Genomic DNA, 23,044 nt, shown 5'->3' with positions numbered 1-23,044 from the left:
CAATCTAGGGAGATCCTCGCTACCAGGTATGTCGACGAAGACTGTTTGTACACACCTATGATAGGCTCACTAGGGAATTTTTAAGTTCCCTAATTTACACTGTTTACCTTGGCACTGCTAGCACGGTAGGTACCGTTTGTGTTAGAATGTTTAATGTGGAATATGAGTACAGTACTGATGCCTTAACGGGTTTGCTAGGAATGTCTTACGGTGAGGGTGCCATCGGTGAGACGCCCTTGGATGCTGAATGGGAACTCGAGGCATTTACTTTTTGGAATAGATTATCAAATGTGACTGTCACTTCCTTTGAAGGAACTTTGGCTTCCAATATCCATAACCCGACCATACGTATTTTTAGATACCTTTTGGTATGTACTATATTTGGCCGGGAGAATTCTAACAAAGTAAATGCTCGTGAGTTGCTGTTTTTACAGGGTTGCCTCACTAATCGCAGGATCAATCCTCTGCCATTCTTAAAAAGGGAGGAACCATCTCTTTAGGTGGTTTGATTACTTCCATTGCTAAAGCGTTAAATCTCAACGTTGAGTTAGCCACCTTGTAACCACTCCCTCACCGCACCATTAACTTAAAGTTTTTGAAAGATATGAAATTATGCAAGGTGCGGCGAGCAGGTGGTTTTCACCTCATGATACATGGTGTAGCTATACCCAATGTTGTTTTACCTTGCTCTCAGTGTACAGATGTGCGACATGCAAGGAATTGGACGTATGATCTTGCTGCTCCACCCTTTACCGGTCCTTTGCCACCTAACGTTCCTATGGACGATGGGCAAGGGACCGATGATGAGTATGACCTGCGCGACCAGTCACCCGCTCATGATATTCCTACTGCATCACCTGCACACACTGCACCTTCTTCCTCTGACCATTTTGCAGGTACCACTCCCAGTTTTTACATCACCGAGGAGATATGACGCGAGCACCTGGCTCGTGAGGAAAGGAATGACACCCTTTTGACTACCATAAACCAATAACTGACAGATAATATGAGTTTTATGGTAGCTTCCCAGCAGCATAGTGAGCAAGCACATCAGACTATCATTGAGTATTTACTTGCGATCACTAATGAGCAGCATCGCCAGCGACAGGCTAAGGAGCGTCACTTCGCTCTTATCAAGGCCACCCAAGGATCTCTCTTAGGTTGCTTTCAGCAGCTATGGAAGGACTTAGTACTCGTAGCAGACGCCGTCGACCCAGGCATCCTGACCAGGGCGGTGACGGTGACGATACCGGTGATCACCCATAGTTCTCTCTCTCTCTCTCTTCCAGGTTACTCTACCCTATCTTATATCGAAACATTGAGGACAATGTTCGGTTTAAGTGTGGGAGGAGATTTTTATCGCTTTTTATCGCTTTCCTTTATTTTTATCGCTTTTTATCATTTTCCTTTATTTTTAGTATGTTTTATGTGTTTTAGTTGTTTTCTTTTCCTTTCAATAAAATAACATGTGTCTAACGAGTCATCTGTGTAGTGTATCCGTATTTCTCCCATTTCTTTAACCTTACCAAAAAAAATTGTGAGCAAAGAAAAGAATACATCTTGAATATTCAAGCTATAAGACAGGTTTATGACGGGATGTAAAAGACTTGGGAAATTTTTTCTAAAAATCGGTATTGTCTTAACACCTTAGGCTTCATGATTATAAGAGTCAATCTCGATACCCCATATGCTATGGCCCCAATTTTTGTTCCAAATAAGTCCTTAAGTAGTTTATCCTTACAGTCAGCTCCGGCTTAAGCATGCTCTACGTAGGGGACCGATTAAAATAAGTGAATGATCACAAAAATTCCTGCTTTGTTCTCAAATCGTATGAAAATCCGGGCTAGGTGACTCTCACACGGTCAATTAACCAGCAAAATAAAGACATATGTGGAACATGCAGAAGAAAAATAAAAAAATAATAAGCCTATTTGTTGGTTGGTTCAGAGGTATCTGGTGCTGCACTTGGTAGGGTGGATTACGATCCAATACCCCACAACTGCAAATTGGGTTAAATAAAGGGGTTACACCAACTTATGTACCAGAGCCCCATGCTTAGAAGAATGAATAAATAATAAGCCTATTTGTTGGTTGGTTCAGAGGTACCTGGTGTTGAACTTGGTAGGGTGGATTACGATCCAATCCCCCACAATTGCAAATTGGGTTAAATAAAGGGGTTACACAACCTTATGTACCAGAGCCCCATGCTTAAGATCATAATCATTAACCGGTCACTTTACTATGAGTATGTACGGATAATAGGCTTAATGTGATTGCACCTGAATGAAAAGGACTTTAAGAAAATGAAAAGAAGGCCTAGGTATGGTGGGGTAATGTGGATTGATTTGTATAGGAACTAAGCCTACGACCGCAGTTGTGGGAAGTGTCACAACAATATCCTTAGTTCAATTCGTTAGTACCTATCGATACATTCCTTGAATGAACTTATAAGTCTTTTTACCTTGAATTAACTCTACTTGATATTGTTTCTCTTGCATAAACTATAAAGAGTTTTGCTTGAGGACAAGCAAAGGTTTAACTGTGGGAGAATTTGATCACACTGAATCACACTGTGTTTTTGACTCGAATTTCACATGTTTATTAGGACTTTATTATCATTTTGTTTGTATTATGCTCTCTTTTATGTTGTTTTCAGATATTTACCTCTTTCAGGACCCTTTGAGAAGAAACGAAGCAAAAATACCTAAAATTAGGGTTTTTCGGCGAATATTGTACACATGGCGTTGCACATGGCGGCCGCTATAGAGGAAGCCATGACTCATCAGCCCTCAACCAGGAGATAAGCGCCACGTTCCCATGATCTTTCCCATTTACACACATGGCGGGCGCCATGAAGGGATGGCGGGCGCCACCTTTGGAAATCACGTTCCCTTTAAGGAGAAGTTGGAGGGCACCATGGTCTTTGCGACCTGCTGAAATCCTCTATAAATAGTTCGTTCCATTTCATTTTCAAATCATCCAACTTAGTTTACAACACTAAGCCTATATTTATCATTTGTAAAAGCGGTAATCCGTCACATCGGGGGGTTATCGCACCTTAGTGAGATTGAGTTGTATCACTTCGAGTTGCTGTCATGTTTAGCTTCAGAGTCGGAGGTTTATTTTCCTTGTACCAGATTTAAAGCCCTCCGTTTGGAGCAGGTTCTTATTTATCGCTTTTATTTTATTTATTTACTTGTCTTGCTTTATGTTATTTACTTTCTGTCTAAGCTTTACTTTATTTACTTTCTGTTCACGCTTTATTTTATTTACTTTCTGTCTACGCTTTACTTTATTTACTTTCTGTCTACGCTTTATTTTATTTACTTTCTGTCTACGCTTTATTTTTACACGTTTTACTCGTCCCTTACGCCTCACATTCTAAAATAACTTTTCATCATGATCAATATAGTTGTGTTTGTTGGAATTACCATGCCTGGCTAAATCTTTTAAAGGTTAGAATGTAACGATCACGGTTAAAGAGATGTTTCACATATTGAATCTGTAGAAATACTTTAAAGGTTGTTTTGACTTTTAACTTGAGTTTTCTGAAACAAACTTAGTTAGTTTTAACTATTCAAGGAGTGCGAAAACACCATGGCTTACTTAACAAGGAATTTTTATCACTTTAAGGAAAAACTATTTTTGAAATTGTTTTCGGACGCGTTGATAGATTTAAAATCAGGAAACCCCTTGGGTAAAACTTTCCAAATCAAAATCACTTTTCAACTAAGTTTATGAGTCTTATTTCTTAAAAATAAGTTTACTACTTTACCGTTCTGCGCACCTTTTATAAGTGACAATAAAAGGCCTTAATTTAAGGGTAAACTCGGTTCTGAATATGCGAAAGTGACAGTTCCTGTTAAATGGATTTTTTTCAAGAGTAGAAAATATTGCCTCATAAGTAGTTCTATTTAGACAATCGAAACATCACTTAACCGACATGATATACATTCAAACCTGTCTTTATCTGCACTGCATTTATTATTTACCTTTATTTTGCAAACCCAATATCTCTTTTATACCGCGTTAGATAAACACCGTAACGATAGTAATCGATAGATCGATGATTTGGCTTCTGTGGGATCGATATTCTTTTATATTAGTTTGATGTGATTCGTGCACTTGCGAATTCAACCGATCAGTTGGTAGGGACCCAATTAGCAGCTCCTATTTTGTGTAAGATAACATACTTGACAGTCAACTTCCCAGCAGAAAGATGCTTTTTAACAAGCCAAACGTTCACCTGTCTAGCTGTGATCTCCCTACAAACCTGATTGTCTGTAACTTCTAGTTCTCCAGCAGCCTTATTATCTTTGCCTAGAAAATCATTAATAACAGTAGGAGAAAATGTTATACACTTACCCCTCATAAACACCTTACAGAACTCCTTCCTGTTCTTATCAGCAATATCCTCGGGAATATTGACAATGAATTCCTTAACTAAACCCTCATAGCATTGAGAGAACCCAGCCACAGTCTTCAATAACCCAACAGCCTTTATCAGGTCCATGACCTCCTTCACATCAGCAGCATCTTTTCCCATCTCCCTTTCCACAGCCACCCTTCTTTGAATCACAAATTTCCACTTGGAAGCTCCATCCTCAAGATGGAAGGAGATGTTATCCAAATGAATAACATGAACTTTAACAGGAGACTTCCTAGCAGTGGTTTTCTTCACAGGCGAGATGTCAGGGACATCTTCCTCAACATCCTCTTCAGACTCAGAATCATCTCTGACCTTCCTCTTCTTTACTTCAACCTTACTCCAAGATTTGGAGGGACCAATACCAGTAGTCTTCTTAGATTTTATAGTTGACATAAGTTCAGCCATAGATCTTCCTTTGCGAGTCTTCATGCGTTTAGCCACACTAGGCTTTAGGTGATGAAGTAAGCTTTCCTCTTGATTATCAGAGCTACCATCCTCTAGATCAATCACCACATTTGCATCATCATGCTTCTCGGAGTGGGAAGCATTGGCAGTTTTAGGTGCCACAAATTTTCCTTTATCAGACACAGTTTTCCCTAGAGAGCACAACCCTTCAGCAGCCAAGTCCTTTTCAGAACTGGAGGAATCGTCATCCTTCTCCCTATGTTGTTCAACCTCAGGAGAGGGGTACGTTTGAGACAGGGGAGTAGAAACTCCCTTCACAGAATGTCCTTCATTAAGGATTCTAGTGATTAGGTCTCTTATAACACGATCAGTGTGGTGTATATCTTCCTTAGAATTAGTGGTAGGAGTTGAACTAGAAGGAATACAAGAGGAGTTACCTTGATTGGAGCATGCAGAAGCTGAGGCATCAATGGGTTGGTTCAAATCAATTGTTTCGCAGGGAATAATAGAGAGAGGAACAACATTTAGAATCTCATCATCGGGAATGCCCATTGAAGGAGCACTAACCTTTTGAGTAGACTTAGTATTTTTGGAAGCAAATGTGTCTTGATGTTGTCACATTTTGGAGTTTTTCTGGAAAAAATACAGTTGCCCTAACAGAGGTTTGTGAAGAAGGAGCGGGAAGATGGAAGAGTTGGAGTAGGTAGTGAGGTTTAGGGGGTAGCGTGTGAAGACGGAATAAATGGTATTTCCAAAACAAGGTGATGATTTACCATAATGGGGGCGCTTTTTTTTAGCCACGTAGACACTAATTTGCTTACTTTTTCCTCTCCATATTAATTTCTACAAGTCTTCATAAATGCAAATCCCTAATTTTCCTCTCAGGAATTCAAACTGATTTTCATCCAAAGCCTTTGTAAAAATATCAGCTAACTGCATCTTAGTAGCAATATGCTCTAAGACTACAATCTTATCCTCCACAAGTTCTCTAATAAATATGTGACGAATATCAATATGTTTGGTCCTAATGTGCCGAATAGGATTCTTTGAGATGTTTATGGCACTCAGGTTGTCATAGTACAATGTCATGACATCTTGTGAGACATTGTATTCAGCCATCATTTGTTTCATCCACACCAGTTGAGAACAACTGCTTCCAGCTACTATGTATTCAGCTTCAGCAGTAGACAGAGAAACACAATTTTGCTTCTTATTGAACCATGATATTAAATTGTTCCCCAAGAAGAAGCATCCTCCTGATGTGTTTTTCCTATCATCAGCACTTCCAGCCCAATCAGCATCACAATATCCATACATCACAGATTCAGATCAATGAGTGTATAACATTCCATAGTCACAAGTTCCATTGACATATTTCAGGATCCTTTTCACTTAGTTTATATAGCTCACTTTTGGTTCAGCTTGATATCTAGCACAAACACCCACCGCAAAAGCAATGTCAGGTATGCTTGCTATAAGATATAGCAGACTCCCTATCATGCTTTTGTAGAGACTTTGATCCACACTGACACCATTTTCATCTTTAGACACTTTCAGATGAGTAGGAGCAGGTGTCCTCTTGTTGCTTGCATTCTCCATGCCAAACTTCTTAACAATATTATTGGCATATTTACTTTGAGATAGAAAGATAGAATCTTCCATCTACTTGACTTGCAGGCCAAGAAAATAGGTTAGTTCCCCATCAAGGCTCATTTCAAATTCAGACTGCATTTGCTCAACAAAATGTTGAACCATTTTACTTGACATCCCACCAAACACAATATCATCCACATAGATCTGAGCAACCATGAGATTTCCTCCTTCATCTTTGACAAATAAAGTCTTATCAATGCCTCCCTTTCTGTATCCATTGTCAATGAGAAACATTGTGAGACTCTCATACCAAGCTCTAGGAGCTTCTTTCAACCCATAAAGAGCTTTCCTCAACTTATACACATGCTTTGGAAGATTTGGGTCTGTGAATCCCTTTGGTTGTTCAACATATACTTCCTCATTCAAGTAGCCATTTAAGAAGGCACTTTTCACATCCATTTGGAACAGTTTAAACTTCAGAATACATGCCACTCCTAGCAATAATCTAATGGACTCCAGGCGAGCTACAAGAGCAAATGTTTCATCAAAGTCAACTCCTTCAACTTGAGTGTGTTGGTTCTATGTGTTGGCATCAATTTTGGTAAAACCTAGAGTTTTCACAAGTTGTCACATGTGTTATCTTGACATGAGATAACAAGTTCCTGTAGGGTGTTTAGAATATGATTGTGCAGGAATTTGTTGAGATGTCAGACCCGATGTCAAGACATCTGTTTACAAAACATTCAGTCTGAATGTTATGTATTTTGTGATTGCGTTTTTTATGCTAATCTATGTGTGATTGATGTGAAGATTGAACGCGCCATTCAATCAGTAATTAAAACCAGAGTGATTTATTTTCCAACAAGATATGATCAGCTGTCATAAGAAGATACGAATGGAAAATAGTTTAAGGGTTTTATGATGTCCAAGCCCAGCCAAACGCTTCTATACAAAGGGCATGGAGAACCTGGTTTTTACACACAAGAAATAACGAACGAAATAGTGAGAGAGAATACGGGTTTTAGTCTTGTGTGAGAGTGTGTATTGTGAGCCATTCATTCATCCATTGATGATTGAATTGAATTGACTTTTGAGTTGTAATTTGTCCACTCTAAGCTTTGAAGCATGAGTGTATGCTTACTTGGTTGAAGCTTTTAAGCAAGATCAAGTATGTGTTCTTGATGAGTGTCTTCTTTCATTGTAATATTTGTTTTTACATCATTGCTGTGATTGAGGGGGAGTGAGTAGGATCTCTTATCTAAGAATTCTTAGATAGAAGTCACATGGGTAGAGATTAGGTGAAATAACTGTAACTTGAAGTTGTTTACTGAGAGTCTTTGAACTAATTCAGTTTAGTGGATTTCCTTCCTGGCTTGGTAACCCCCAGACATAGGTGAGTTTGCACCAAACTGGGTTAACAATTGCTTGTGTCACTTGTACTATTGTTCTTTATCTTTTATCCTGTGTGTGTTCAGATATTAGTGTCGTGACATTACCTTCGACATCTCATATCTGATACCAGAATTTCCTTTGGTATCAGAGCAGGCACCCTGCTCTGGTTCTGGGTGAGATCTAGGGACGTTACTTTCTGGTACTATGGATAGAGACAGAGGACCTGTTCACAAACACCAATTCTGGATGGATCTAACTATGACTAATGGAAACCTCGAATGGTAGCCTTCCTAAAATCTTTGGATAATAAGGCTTGGAAGGTTGTTCTAACAGGTCGGGAACATCCAGTTATTACTAAGGAAGGAGAAGTTACAACTGATAAGAAGGCTGAAGAACAATGGACAAAAGAGGAGGATGAACTAGCCCTTGGAAACTCTAAAGCATTGAATGCTATATTCAATGGGGTTGATAAGAACATCTTCAGACCGGTGAACAACTGTGAGGTGGCTAAAGATGCTTGGAATATTCTTAAAACCATTCATGAAGGTACCTCTAAAGTGAAGTTGTCTAGATTGCAGTTGCTTACTACCAAGTTTGAAAATTTGAGGATGAAAGAAGATAAAAATATTCATGACTTTCATATGAATATCATTGAAATTGCTAATGCCTTAGGAGCCTTGGGTGAGAAGATGTCAGATGAAAAACTAGTGAGGAAAATACTCAGGTCACTTCCCAAGAGATTTGCCATGAAAGTGACAGCCATAGAAGAATCTCAAGACATTTGCAATATGAGAGTGGATGAGATAATTTGATCCCTCCAAACATTTGAGTTGGGAATGTGTGATGTATCTGAAAAAAAGTCAAAAGCATAGCCTTCATGTCAAACACTGAAGAGAAAGAGGAAGAAAGCAGTCAAGATACTGATGAAGATCTTGCAAATGATGTAGCATTACTGGGGAGACAGTTCAACAAACACCTGAAAAAGATGGATGTAAGGTCTAAGACTAATGTCAAGAACATCTCATCTGACATCAGTAGGTCCATTGATGCTAGAAGAAGAACAAGATCTGATGAAAAATCCAAACAAGGAAAAGGAGTTCAGTGCCATGAATGTGATGGGTATGGACACATTTGAGCTGAATGTGGGACCTACCTCAAGAAACAGAAGAAGAGTCTTGTTGCTACTTGGTCCGATGAAAGTGAAACAGAAGGAGAGTCTGCCAATCTTGTGACTGCCTTGACTAAAAGATGGGGTTCTTATGAAGACTCAAGTGATGATGAAGTAACCTTTAATGAGTTAGCCACTACCTACCGAAAGTTGTGTTACAGAAGTGAAGAAGTGTGTCAACAAGTGGAAAGTTAGAAGAAATTGATAACACAACTGGAGGATGAGAAGACAGAACACTTGGAAACCATCTCTAAGTTGAAGATTGAATCAGTGTTCTTGAACTCCAAACTGGGTGAGATGACAAAGTATGTCAGAATGCTAAACAATGGATCTGACACCTTAGACAAGATTCTCCAGACTAGAAAAATGGAAGGAGACAAGTCTGACTTTGGGTTCAATGAATCCAAACCTCAGTGTAGTCACACTGGTAGCAAACCAAAGATGTCACATCATATGTCACAACTCATAAGGAAAGACAACATAAAGGAAAACACCAAAGATGGAGATGTCATTACTGTGGAAAATTTGGCCACATAAAACCATTCTGCTTTATGTTGTATGGCTATCCTAGTCCTTCTCATCATCAACCTAGACCCAAACACCACATCCCTGTCAACAGAAAACAGTGGGTTCCTAGGACTGGTGCTACTAACCTGATAGCTCACACTTCCTTCAGAGTTTCAGCCAAAGAAGACTGGTATTTTGATAGTGGATGCTCTAAACACATGATTGGGAGCAAAAACCTGTTAATTGACCTTCATCCTCATGCCACCAGCTATGTAACCTTTGGTGATGGAGCAAAGGGTGAAATCAAGGGGATTGGAAAGCTAAACTTCCCTGGAGTCCCTAACCTTGACAATGTGCTACTTGTTAAAGGATTGACTGCAAACCTAATCAGCATCAGTCAACTGTGCGACCAAGGTCTAAATGTAACCTTCACAAAAACTGAATGTCTGATTACTAATAAAGAAAATGAAGTGATCATGAAAGGAGTCAGGTCTAAGGACAACTGCTATATGTGGAGTTATCAAGAAACTAGTTATTCATCAATGTGTACTCTAGCCAAAGAAGAAGAAGTGAAGCTATGGCATCAAAAATTGGGCCACCTGCATCTTAAAGGAATGAAGAGAATTATATCTGTTGAAGCTGTCAGAGGAATTCCAAACTTAAAGATTGATGAAGGAAAAGTTTGTAGGGAGTGTCAGATTGGAAAACAGACAAAGATGTCACATCAGAAGATCAAACATGACACCACTTCCAGAGTGCTGGGACTTCTCCACATGGAGTTGATGGGACCTATGCAGGTGGAAAGTCTTGGTGGGAAAAAGTATGCTTATGTGGTAGTGGATGACTTCTCCAAATACACCTGGGTCAATTTTATAAGGGAAAATCTAATGTATTTGAGGTATTCAAAGAGAAAAAGAAAGTCAGGTTATCAGAATCAGAAGTGATCATGGGAAAGAATTTGAGAACAGTAAATCTGTTGGATTCTGTTCATCTGAAAGAATTAGTCATGAGTTCTCATCTCCCATTACCCCTCAGCAAAATGGTGTGGTAGAAAGGAAAAATAGAACTCTCCAAGAATCTGCCAGAGCTATGATTCATGCTAAGAAATTGCCCTACCACATTTGGGCTGAAGCTATGAACACAACCTGCTATGTTCACAATACAGTAACCTTGAAGAAAGGAACTCCAACTACTTTATATGAAGTCTGGAAAGGAAGAAGACCTACTGTCAAATACTTCCATGTGTTTGGTAGTAAATGTTATATCCTGACTGACTGTGAACAAAGAAGGAAGATGGATGCAAGAGTGATGAAGGACTATTTATGGGTTACTCAACAAACAGCAGAGCATTTAGGGTCTTTAATTCCAGAACAAAATTAATGATGGAATCTATCAATGTGGTGGTTGATGATCAACAGACTGGTGTCACATACGATGTTGAGACATCTCTAAATGATGCCCCAGCTGAGTTCCCAGACAAAAGTAATGAGAGTGAACCTACTCAAGCTGAACCTGAAGCTGACACAATTAATAAGGGACCCTTTATTAGAATTCAGAAGGATCATCCTACAGATCTCATTATAGGAGACCCAAATACAAGGGTCGCAACTAGATTAAGGGAAGTGATCTCACATGGTTGTTTTGTCTCCAAGATGGAGCCTAGGAATGTCAAGGAAGCCTTAACTGATGAATTCTGGATCAATGCCATGCAGGAAGAGTTAGGCCAATTCAAGATAAATGAAGTATGGGAACTGGTTCCAAGACCTGAAGGAATAAATGTTATTGGAACAAAGTGGGTTTACAAGAATAAATCTGATGAACAAGGGGTGGTTACTAAAAATAAAGCAAGATTGGTAGCACAAGGATACACTCAAGTTGAAGGAGTTGACTTTGATGAAACATTTGCCCCTGTAGCTCGCCTTGAGTCCATTAGACTATTGCTTGGAGTGGCATGTATTCTGAAGTTTAAATTGTTCCAAATGGATGTAAAAAGTGCCTTCTTGAATGGTTACTTAAATGAGGAAGTGTATGTTGAATAACCTAAAGGGTTTAAAGATCCAAATCTTCCAAAGCATGTGTATAAGTTGAGGAAATCCCTTTATGGTTTGAAACAAGCTCATAGGGCTTGGTATGATAGACTCACATTGTTTCTCATTGACAATGGATATAGGAAGGGAGGCATTGATAAGACCTTTTTTGTTAAAAATAAAGGAGGAAAACTCATGGTGGCTCAGATATATGTGGATGATATTATGTTTGGAGGGATGATATTATGTTAAACAAATGCAGTCTGAATTTGAAATGAGCCTTGTTGGATAGCTGACCTATTTTCTTGGGCTACAAGTCAAGCACATGGAAGATTCTATCTTTCTATCTCAAAGAAAATATGCCAAAAACATTGTTAAGAAGTTTGGCATGGAGAATGCAAGTCATAAAAGGACACCTGCCCCTACTCATCTGAAAGTCTCTAAAGATGAAAATGGTGTTAGTGTAGATCAAAGCCTCTACAGAAGCATGATAGGGAGTCTGCTATATCTCACAGCAAGCACACCTGACATTGCTTTTGCTGTAAGTGTTTGTGCTAGATATCAAGCTGAACCAAAAGACAATCACATAAACCAAGTGAAAAGGATACTAAAATATATCAATGGTACCAGTGACTATGGGATGTTGTACACTCATGGATCTGGATCTGTGCTGACTAGATACTGTGATGCTGATTGGGTTGGAAGTGCTGATGATAGGAAAAGCACATCAGGAGGATGCTTATTCTTGGGGAACAACTTAATATCATGGTTTAGTAAGAAACAAAATTGTGTGTCTCTTCCCACTACTGAAGCTGAATATGTAGCAACTGGAAGTAGTTGTTCTCAACTGGTTTGGATGAAATAGATGGTGACTGAATACAATGTCACGCAAGATATCATGACATTGTAATATGACAACCTGAGTGCTATAAATATTTCTAAGAATCCTATTCATCACAGCAGGACAAAACATATTGATATTCGTCATCATTTTATCAGAGAACTAGTGGAGGATAAAATCATAGTCCTATAGCATGTTGCTACTGAAATGCAGATAGCTGATATCTTTATAAAGGCCTTGGATGCAAATAAATTTGAATCTCTAAGAGGGAAATTAGGGATTTGTATTTATGAGAATTTGTAGCAATTAATTTGGAGTGGAAAAGGTAAAATTATTGTCTGCCTACTTAAAATAAAGTGCCCTATTTATGGTAAATCATCACCTAGTATTGGAAATTCCATCTATTACCTTTTCACACGCAACCTCTACTCAAACATTTCCAACTTCCTACATCTTCCTCAAACTTCTCTGCTAGGGCAACTGAAACCTTTCCACAAAAACAACAAGATATCACAACATCCAACTTCATCTGGTTCTAAAACTACCAAACCTACTCACAAGGATAGAAGGCCTTCTATGGACTTTCTTGATGAAGATATTTTATACGTGATTCCCCTGTCTGTCATTCCAGGCGAAGCTCCTGACTCCAACCATCCCATGGATGCATTTTCCACTGCATGCCCTACTCAAGGTAACGGTTCTAATATCCCTTCCAGCTCTACACATACTCCTAGTTCTAAGGACGACATGCATCACACTGATTGTGTCATAAGAAACCTAGACACTAGGATTCTCAATGAAGGACATTCTGTAAAGGGAGTTTCTACTCCTCTATCAAGAAGGGACCCCTCTCCTGAGGTTGATCCTCATAATGAGAAGGATGATGATTCCTCTAGGTCTGAAAAAGATATGGATGTTGAAGGTTTGTGCTCTTTAGGCAAACTTTGTCTGGTAAGAAATTTCTGGCATCACCTACTGCCAATGCTTCACAATCTAAGAAGTATGATTCTGCAAAGAAGGTGATTAACCTAGAAGTTGATAGTTCAGATGATCAAGATGACAGCTTTCTTCATCACTTGAAGCCTAGTGTGGCTAAGAGGATGAAGACTAGAAAGGGTAGGTCTGTGGCTGAAATGATGTCAGCCAAAACTGCTAAGAAGACTACTGGTGTAGGCCCCTCAAAATCTTGGAGCAAAGTTGAGGTGAAGAAGAGGAAAGTGAGAGAAATTTCTAAGTCAGATGAAGATGTTAAAGAAGATGTCCCTGACATCTTCCCTGTCAAGAGAACAACTATTAGGAAGTCCCCTATAAAAGTTATTGATCTACACCTGAACAATATTTCTTTCCATCATGAAGATGGAGCAGCAAAATGGAAGTTTGTAATCCAAAGAAGGGTGGCGATGGAGAGAGAACTAGGCAAGGATGTTGTGGAGGTCAAAGAGGTCATGGACCTGATTAAAACCGTTGGATTAATGAAAACTGTTGCTGGGTTATCTCAGTGTTATGAAGGACTGGTTAAAGAATTTTTGGTCAACATTCCTGAAGTCATTGTTGATAAAAACAACAAGGAGTTTTGTAAAGTGTTTGTAAGAGGGAAGTGCATCACATTCTCTCCAATTGTGATCAATAAGTTTATAGGAAGAGGTACAGAAGGTGCATGTGAACTGGAAGCCACAGACAATGAGGTCTGTAGGGAAGTTACTGTAAAACAGGTAAAGGAGTGGCCTAGCAAGAAGCATCTCCCAGCTGGGGAGCTGACTGTGAAATATGCTATATTGCACAAGATAGGGTCAGCAAATTGGGTGCCTACCAACCACATCTCTACAATCTCAAATGCCCTTAGAAGGTTCATCTTTGCTGTTGGAACCAAGCTGAAATTTGATTATGGTAGATTTATGTTTGAACAAATTGTCAAACATGCTTCTACAAATGCAGTAAAGCTGCCCATAGCTTTTCCCTCAATGATTTGTGGGATTATCCTGAGCCAGCACCCTGGAATTCTAAGCACAAATGATCTTCCTAGTAGAAGAAAACCTCCTCTATCAGTTCAAATCAAATTGTTTGAAGGCAGCCATGTCGAAGACATTGTCATGACATCTGTTGTGAAAAAGCCAACGTCAAAAGGTGAGCTTATTGCTGAGCTGAAAGAAACTTGTAAAGAATTGGATACAGGAATAAGGGTAGCAACAGCCAGGAAGGAAGCTTTGGAGGCTCTGATTGAAAGCTTGGAGCAAGCTGATAGAGAGAATGTTGGTCAGGCCAAGGAAACAGAAACCCAAACCTCTAGTGAGAGGTCTCAATCTAAAGATGAAACAAGTGGCAGTTCTGGTTCTGATGCTGATGAAGATGCAAGCTCCTCTGACTAGTTTTGTTGAAGTTGTCCCCCACTCTTCTGATGGTGTGCTGTGATGGTTGTTCTGTTTTTTTTTGCAGTTATGTTCGGCTGTTTTAATATGTATTTTTCTGGTTTGATGGATTTTACCTCAGCTTATATAGTTGTGTGTGTTCTGGGATCTGTAACACTTAACAATCCGCTTTGACATTCTGTGTGACATTCTGTTTGTTTGGCTAAATAGACATTTATTTTGTCTCTTTGGTCTCTTTTGGCTAAAAAGGGGGGAGAAGTAGCTAAAGTATATATAGATGATGTTACAGATGATGTTGGAGATAATCTGTTTACTACAGGTGATGTTGAAGGTGATGTTAGATGGGGAGGTGTATGTTACAAATGATGTTGGAGATAATATGTTTACTACATGTGATGTTGAAGGTGATGTTAGATGGGGAGGTGTATGTTACAAGTGATATTAAGAGGAGAAGTGTTATGTCTGTGTTGAGAAGACTAGTGCTAACTGGAGGGGGGAGGTGGAGCACAAGCGCATGTGTGTTTAATTGTGTTTACTAGTTGCTATCTTAGCTAGTAATGTGTGTTTTATTACTTATGCTGCTAAACTGATACTGTGATTATTCTCTTGTGAAACAAATGATCTGATGTATGTTTTAGCCAAAATTTGTCAAAGGGGGAGTTTGTTGGTTCTATGTGTTGGCATCAATTTTGGTAAAACCTAGAGTTTTCAAAAGTTGGCACAAGTGTTGCCTTGACATGAGATAACAGGTTCCTGCAGGGTGTTTAAAATATGGTTGTGCAGGAATTTGCTGAGATGTCAGACCCGATGTTAAGACATCTGTTTATAGAACATTCAGTCTGAATGTTATGTATTTTGTGATTGTGCTTTTTATGCTAATCTATGAGTGATTGATGTGAAGATTGAACGTGCCATTCAATAAGTAATTAAAACTAGAGTGATTTATTTTCCAACAAGATATGATCAGCTGTCAAAAGAAGATACGAATGGAAAATAGTTTTAGGGTTTTATGATGTCCAAGCCCAACCAAACGCTTCTATATAAAGGGCATGGAGAACCTGGTTTTTGCACACAAGAAATATCGAACGAAATAGTGAGAGAGAATAAGGGTTTTAGTCTTGTGTGAGAGTGTGTCTTGTGAGCCATTCATTCATCCATTGATGATTGAATTGGACTGACTTTTGAGTTGTAATTTGTCCACTCTAAGCTTTGAAGCATGAATGTGTGTTTACTTGGTTGAAGCTTTTAAGCAAGATCAAGTATGTGATCTTGAAGAGTGTCTTCTTTCATTGTAATATTTGTTTTTACATCACTGTTGTGATTAGGGGGGAGTGAGTAGGATCTCTTATCTAAGAATTCTTAGATAGAAGTCACATGGGCAGAGATTAGGTGAAAAGACTGTAACTTGAAGTTGTTTACTGAGAGTCTTTGAACTAATTCTGTTTAGTGGATTTCCTTCCTGGCTTGGTAGCCCCCAGACGTAGGTGAGTTTGCATCGAACTGGGTTAACAATTGCTTATGTCACTTGTACTATTGTTCTTTATCTTTTATCCTGTGTGTATTATTCAGATATTAGTGTCGTGACATTACCTTCGACATCTCATATGTGATACCAGAATTTCAAAGTGTATCCTTGTGCTACCAATCTTGCTTTATTTCTAGTAACCACACCTTTTTCATTAGATTTATTCTTGTAAACCCACTTTGTTCCAATAACATTTATTCCTTCAGGTCTTGGAACCAATTCCCATACTCCATTTCTCTTAAATTGGCTTAACTCTTCCTGCATGGCATTGATCTAGAATTCATCAGTTAAGGCTTCTTTAACATTCTTAGGCTCAATTTTGGACACAAAACAGGTGTGTGAGATCACTTCCCTTGATCTAGTGGTGACCCCTTTATTTGGGTCTCCTATAATGAGATCTTTAGAATGATCCTTCTGAATTCTGATAGAGGGTCCCTTATTAACTTTATTAGCTTCAGGTTCAGCTTGAGGTGACTCACTCTCACTACTTTTGTCTAGGAGATCAGTTGGGGCATCATTCAGAAATGTTACAACATCATCTGTGACATCAGTATCTTGATCATCAACAACAACATTGATAGATTCCAACATAACTTTTGTTCTGGAATTAAAAACTCTAAAGGCTCTGTTGTTTGTTGAGTAGCATAGAAATATTCCTTCATCACTCTTGGGGTCCATTTTCCTTCTTTGTTCACGATCAACTAGGATATAGCATTTACTACCAAACACATGGAAGTAGTTGACAGTAGGTCTTCTTCCCTTCCCGACTTCATATAACGTGGTTGCGGTCCCTTTTCTCAAGGTTACTCTGTTGTGAATATAACAGGCCGTGTTCATAGCTTCGGCCCAGAAGCGGTAAGGCAACTTCTTAGCATGAATCATAGCTCTAGTAGATTCTTGGAGAGTTCCATTTTTCCTTTCCACCTCACCATTTTGCTGAGGGGTAATGGGAGAAGAGAACTCATGACCAATCCCTTCGGATGAACAGAATTGAGCAAATTTACTGTTCTCAAATTTTTTCCCATGATCACTTCTGATTCTGATGACATGACTCTCTCTTTCTCTTTGAAGTCTTTGGCAAAGATCTTTGAACACATCAAACACATCAGATTTTTCCCTTATAAAATTCACCCAGGTATATCTGGAGAAGTCGTCCACCACAACATAAGCATACCTTTTCCCACCAAGACTTTCCACCTGCATAAGTCCCATCAAGTCCATGTGGAGAAGTTCCAGCACTTTAGATGTGGTGTCATGTTTGATCTTCTGATGTGACATCTTTGTCTGCTTTCCAATCTAACATTCACCACATACTCTTCCTTCTTCAATCTTTAATTTTGGGATTCCTCTGACAGCTTCAACAAATATGATCCTCTTCATTCCTTTAAGATGCAGATGACCAAGTTTTTGATGCCATAGTTTCACTTCTTCTTCTTTAGCTAGAGCATACATTGATGAATAGCTAGTTTCCTGAGGAATCCACATATAGAAGTTGTCCTTAGATTCTGCTTCTCTCATGATCACCTCATTTTTTGCATTAGTAATCAAGCATTCAGTTTTTGTGAAGTTCACATTTAGACCTTGATCACATAGTTGACTGATGCTGATCAGGTTTGTAGTCAATCCTTTAACAAACAACACATTATCAAGGTTAGGAACTCCAGGGCTATTCAACTTTCCAATCCCCTTGAATTCACCCTTTTCTCCATCACCAAAAGTTACATAGCTGGTTTAGCGGGAAATTCATGATCATCAAGATATTGACAAGCTAGAGATCAAATAACAAGAGTCACCATCGTGCTTTTATTGTTTCCAAGGGAAAAGGGAAAAAGTACGAACAAAACCCAAAAAGTAAGAAGTTTTCAAATCAAAACTATTAAAAAGTCAGAGATCACAGGTAAGGGGCTTGGTTACACAGAGGGAAGGTGTTAGCACCCAAAGTGTCCTAGGTACTCCTAGGGAGTCCTTTTTGTGTGCATATGTACTTGGTATAAAGTGATATGCACACAAAAAGGGCCCTTTTTATGGGGGAATGAGAAAAGAATTCATTAATTATATTTTTGTGTTTGACAAGACCTTCGGTCTTGTGCCTACGTACCAACATAAAAATGAGGGATCAAAACCTCGTAGTTCGTGATACAAACTTCAAAGTGGATGCATTGCTTTTAACAAAAATTAAGTTTGAAAGGCACAAAGGCATAAAAATGGTTTGAATGTGTTAGTTCTTTTTTTCCTTTTTTGAAAGTTTAAGTCAAGTATAGTTAAGTTTATTTACAAGTTTTATTTAAGAAAAGAGGTTCGAAAATGCAATGGCATAAGGCCAAAGTTTCTATCTTTTGCAAAAGTGGTCAAAGTTTAGAACAAGAGTAGTTCACACAAAGACGGTTTTGAAAAATGGAGGGAGAGATTTTGAAATTAAAGAAATGGGAAGAAGATGAAGAGACTATCCTATTGAAATTCTGATATCAGATATGAGATGTCGAAGGTAATGTCACGACACTAATATCTGAACAACAACTAAAATATAAACAGGATAGAAAACAAAGAAACAATTGAGCAAGTGACACAAGCAATTGTTAACCCAGTTCGGTGCAAACTCACCTACGTCTGGGGGCTACCAAGCCAGGAAGGAAATCCACTAAACAAAATTAGTTCAAAGACTCTCAGTAAAAAACTTCAAGTTACAGTCTTTTCACCTAATCTCTACCCGTGTGACTTCTATATAAGAACTCTTAGATATGAGACCCTACTCACTCCCCCTCAATCACAGCAGTGATATAAAAACAAATATTACAAAGAAAGAAGACACTCTTCAAGAACACATACTTGATCTTGCTTAAAGGCTTCAACCAAGTAAACACACACTCGTGCTTCAAAGCTTAGAGTGAACAAATTACAACACAAAAGCCAGTCTAATTCAAACATCAATAAGATGAATGAATGGCTCATAATACACAAGCTCACACAAGACTAAAACCCTAAAACTCTCTCACTATTTCGTTCGTTTCCTGTGTGTAAAAACTAGGTTTTACATGGCCTTTAAATAGAAGCTTTTGAATGGGCCTGGGCATCATAAAACCCTAAATCTATTTTCCTTGCATATCTTCTTATTAACGATAGCTAATCATCCCTTATTGGAAAATAGATCATTCTGGTTTTAAATCAAATTACTCCTTGAATAGCGCATTCAATATCCACATAATCACACACAGATTTGCATGAAAAACGTAATCTTAAGATACATAACATTCAAACTGAATGTTCTATATACACATGTCTTAACATCGGATCTGACATCTTAGCTAAATCCTGCACAACCATATTTAAACATCCTGCAAAAAATTGATATCACATGTCAAGACAACACGCGTGACAACTTGTGATAACTCTAGGTTTTACCAAAATTGATGCCAACACATAGAAGCAATAAACTCCCCCTTTGGCAAATTTTGGCTAAAACATACATCAGATCATACGTTTCACAAGAAATCAATCACAGTATCAGTTTAGCAGCAGAAGTAAACATACATACATTACTAGAAAAAATAGCAACTTGTAAACACACATGCGTTTGTGCTCAGAAACACACCACCTCCCCCTTCAGCTAGCACCAATCTGCTTTACACAGACAGAACACTTCCCCCTTTTCTCCCTCTTTGTATCAACCATCCAACATGATCTATAACATCATCTATATCATCATATATAGCTATAGCTACTTCTCCCCCTTTTTAGCCAAAAGATACCAAAGAGATAAAATAAATGTCTATTCAGTCAAAAAACCAGAATGTCAAAAGTTAAGGATTACAGAACCAAGTACATAAACAACTTTAAACAAGTTGAGATACAAACCAACAAAGTAAACATCAAAACAGCAGAACATAACTGCCAAAATCCAAAAAATCCATCAACACAGCAACAAAAATCATCACATCAATGGGGGCCAAATTCAAAGAAGCTAATCAGAGGAGCTTGAGCTTGCAGCTTCATCAGTATCAGAAACAGAATTGCCACTTGTCTCATCATTAGTTGCAGACCTCTCACTAGAGGTGTGGGTTTCAGCTTCCTTAGCATGTTCAATATTCTCACCTTCAGCTTGCTCCAAGCTTGCAATCAGGGGTTCCAATGATTTCTTCCTAACTGTTGCTACTCTTATCCCTTCACCCAGCTCTTTACACGTCTCCTTCAGCTCAGCAATAAGTCCAACTTTTGAGGCTGGCTTTTCCATAGCAGATGTCATGACAATGTCTTCGACATGACTGCCTTCAAATAGTTTATAGTGCACTGACAAAGTAGGTTTTCTTCTACTTGGTAATTCATTGGAACTCAGAATCCCAGGGTGTTGACTCAGGATAATCCCACAAATCATAGAGGGAAAGGCTATAGGAAGCTTTTCTGCATTAGTAGATGCATGCTTGACAATTTGTTCAAACATAAATCTACCATAATCAAATTTTAGTTTGGTTCCAACAGCAAAGATAAATCATCCAAGGGTATTAGAAATTGTGGAAATGTGGTTGGTAGACACCCAATTTGCAGATCCTATTTTATGCAATATAGCACACTTGACAGTTAGCTTCCCAGCAGGAAGATTCTCTTTAATAGGCCACCCTCTTACCTGCCTTGTTGTAATCTCTCTACAGACCTCATTGTCTGTAGCTTCCAATTCACCTGCCCCCTCAACTCGTCTTCCTAGAAAATTGTTAATGACAGTGGGAGAGAATGTCATACACTTACCTCTCATAAATACTTTTCAAAATTCCTTGTTGTTCTTGTCAGCAATATCCTCAAGAATGTTGATAATGAATTCCTTAACCAAACCCTCATAGCACTGAGATAAGCCAGCCACAGTCTTCATCAACCCAACAATCTTTATTAGATCCATGACCTCTTTGACTTCAACAACATCCTTTCCTAACTCCCTTTCTACAACCACCCTTCTCTGAATCACAAATTTCCATTTGGTAGCTCCATCTTCAAGATGGAAAGAGATATTATCCAAATGCACAGCAACAACTTTCACAGGGGACTTCCTCACAGTGGTCCTCTTAACAGGGGAGATGTCAGGGTCATCTTCTTCAGACTCAGAAACTTCTCTAACCTTCCTCTTCTTCACATCAACCTTTCTCCAAGATTTGGAAGGACCAACACCAACAGTCTTCTTAGCAGTTTTAGCTGACATCATTTCAGCCACAGATCTTCCTTTTCTAGTCTGCATACGCTTAGCCACACTAGGCTTTAAGTGTTGAAGTAAGTTATCCTCTTGGTCATCAGACCTATCATCCTCTAGGTCAATCACATTGTTTGCAGTATCATGCTTCTCAGAGTGGGAAACATTGGTAGTTGTAGATGCCACAAATTTTCCTTTACCAGACACACTGTTTTCCCTAGAGAGCATAAACCTTCAGCAACCATGTCCTTCTTAGATCTAGAGGAATCGTCATCCTTCTCATTATGATGTTCAACCTTAGGAGAGGGGTATATTTTAGACAGGGGAGTAGAGACTCCCTTCACAGAAAGTCCTTCATTAAGGATTCTAGTGACTAGGTTTCTTATGACACGATCAATGTGGTGCATATCTTCCTTAGAATTAGTGGCGTGAGTTGAGCTAGAAGGGATACTAGAGTGGTTACCTTGATTGGGGCATGCATAAGTTGATGCATCCATGGGATGGTTTAAATCAAGGGCTTCGCCGGGAATAACAGACAGTGGGACCACATCCAAAATCTCATCATCGTGAAAGTCCATGGAAAGAGTGCTATCCTTGTGAGTAGGCTTAGTAGTTTCTGAACCAGGTGGAATTTGATGTTGTGACATCTTGACGTTTCTGTCGAAAAATATCAGTTGCCCCAGAAGAGGAGTTTCAGGAAGAAGTAGGGAGTTGGAAAAGTTGGAGTAGGTAGTGAGGTTGCGTGTGAAAAGGTAATAGATGGTATTTCCAAGACTAGGTGATGATTTACCATAAAAGGGGCGCTTTATTTTAAGAAAGTAGACAATAATTTGATTACCTTTTCCACTCCATATTAATTGCTACAAATTTTCATAAATGCAAATCCCTAATTTCCCTCTTAGGAATTCAAATTGATTTGCATCCAAGGCCTTTGTAAAAATATCAGCTAACTGCATCTCAGTAGCAACATGCTTTAGGGCTACAATTTTATCTTCCACGAGTTCTCTAATAAAATGGTGACGGATATCAATATGTTTTATCCTGGTGTGATGAATAGGATTCTTTGAAATGTTTATAGCACTTAGGTTGTCACAGTACAATGTCATGACATCTTGCGTGAAATTGTATTAAGTCAACATTTGTTTCATCCACACCAGTTGAGAACAACTACTTCCAGCTGCTATGTATTCAACTTCAGCAGTAGACAGAGACACGCAATTTTGTTTCTTACTAAACCATGATATTAAATTGTTCCCCAAGAAGAAGCATCCTCCTGATGTGCTTTTCTTATCATCATCACTTCCAGCCCAATCAACATCACAATATCCAGACAACACGATTCAGATCCATGAGTGTATAGCATCCCATAGTCACTAATGCCATTGACATATTTCAGGATCCTCTTCACTTGGTTTATGTGACTCACCTTTGGTTCAGCTTGATATCTAGCACATACACCTACATCAAAAGCAAAGTCAGGTCAGCTTGCTGTGAGATATAGCAGATTCCCTATCATGCTTCTGTAGAGACTTTGGTCCATATTGACACCATTTTCATCTTTAGACACTTTCAGATGAGTAGGGGCAGGTGTCCTTTTGTGGCTTGCATTCTCCATGCCAAA

At 38.8% G+C, this 23,044-nt stretch overlaps 2 protein-coding genes across 2 annotated transcripts; both read right to left on the bottom strand.

Annotated features, from left to right (window-relative positions):
- Positions 1-4,141: 4,141 nt before the first annotated feature.
- Positions 4,142-5,386, bottom strand: LOC127095837 (uncharacterized). Its single transcript, XM_051034468.1, has one exon. It carries the CDS (start codon positions 5,384-5,386, stop codon positions 4,142-4,144), a length of 1,245 nt encoding a protein of 414 aa, XP_050890425.1.
- Positions 5,387-21,006: 15,620 nt separating this feature from the next.
- Positions 21,007-22,070, bottom strand: LOC127095836 (uncharacterized). Its single transcript, XM_051034467.1, has 2 exons — positions 21,624-22,070; positions 21,007-21,570 (listed from the first exon to the last, which is right to left on the bottom strand). Exons 1-2 carry the CDS (start codon positions 22,068-22,070, stop codon positions 21,007-21,009), a joined length of 1,011 nt encoding a protein of 336 aa, XP_050890424.1.
- Positions 22,071-23,044: the final 974 nt, after the last annotated feature.

This window comes from Lathyrus oleraceus, chromosome 6 (assembly GCF_024323335.1).
Source record: "Lathyrus oleraceus cultivar Zhongwan6 chromosome 6, CAAS_Psat_ZW6_1.0, whole genome shotgun sequence".
Taxonomy (NCBI): domain Eukaryota; kingdom Viridiplantae; phylum Streptophyta; class Magnoliopsida; order Fabales; family Fabaceae; genus Lathyrus; species Lathyrus oleraceus.
This window is presented reverse-complemented; position numbering and strand designations above follow the sequence as displayed.

Excerpts from the sequence above, each read along its gene's own strand:
- LOC127095837 (XM_051034468.1), bottom strand. The coding sequence starts at position 5,386 with ATGGGCATTCCCGATGATGAGATTCTAAATGTTGTTCCTCTCTCTATT.
- LOC127095836 (XM_051034467.1), bottom strand. The coding sequence starts at position 22,070 with ATGTCACAACATCAAATTCCACCTGGTTCAGAAACTACTAAGCCTACT. Across the intron at positions 21,571-21,623 it reads TAGGGAAAACAGTGTGTCTG|CATGATACTGCAAACAATGT; the intron begins GTAAAGGAAAAT and ends CACTCTGAGAAG.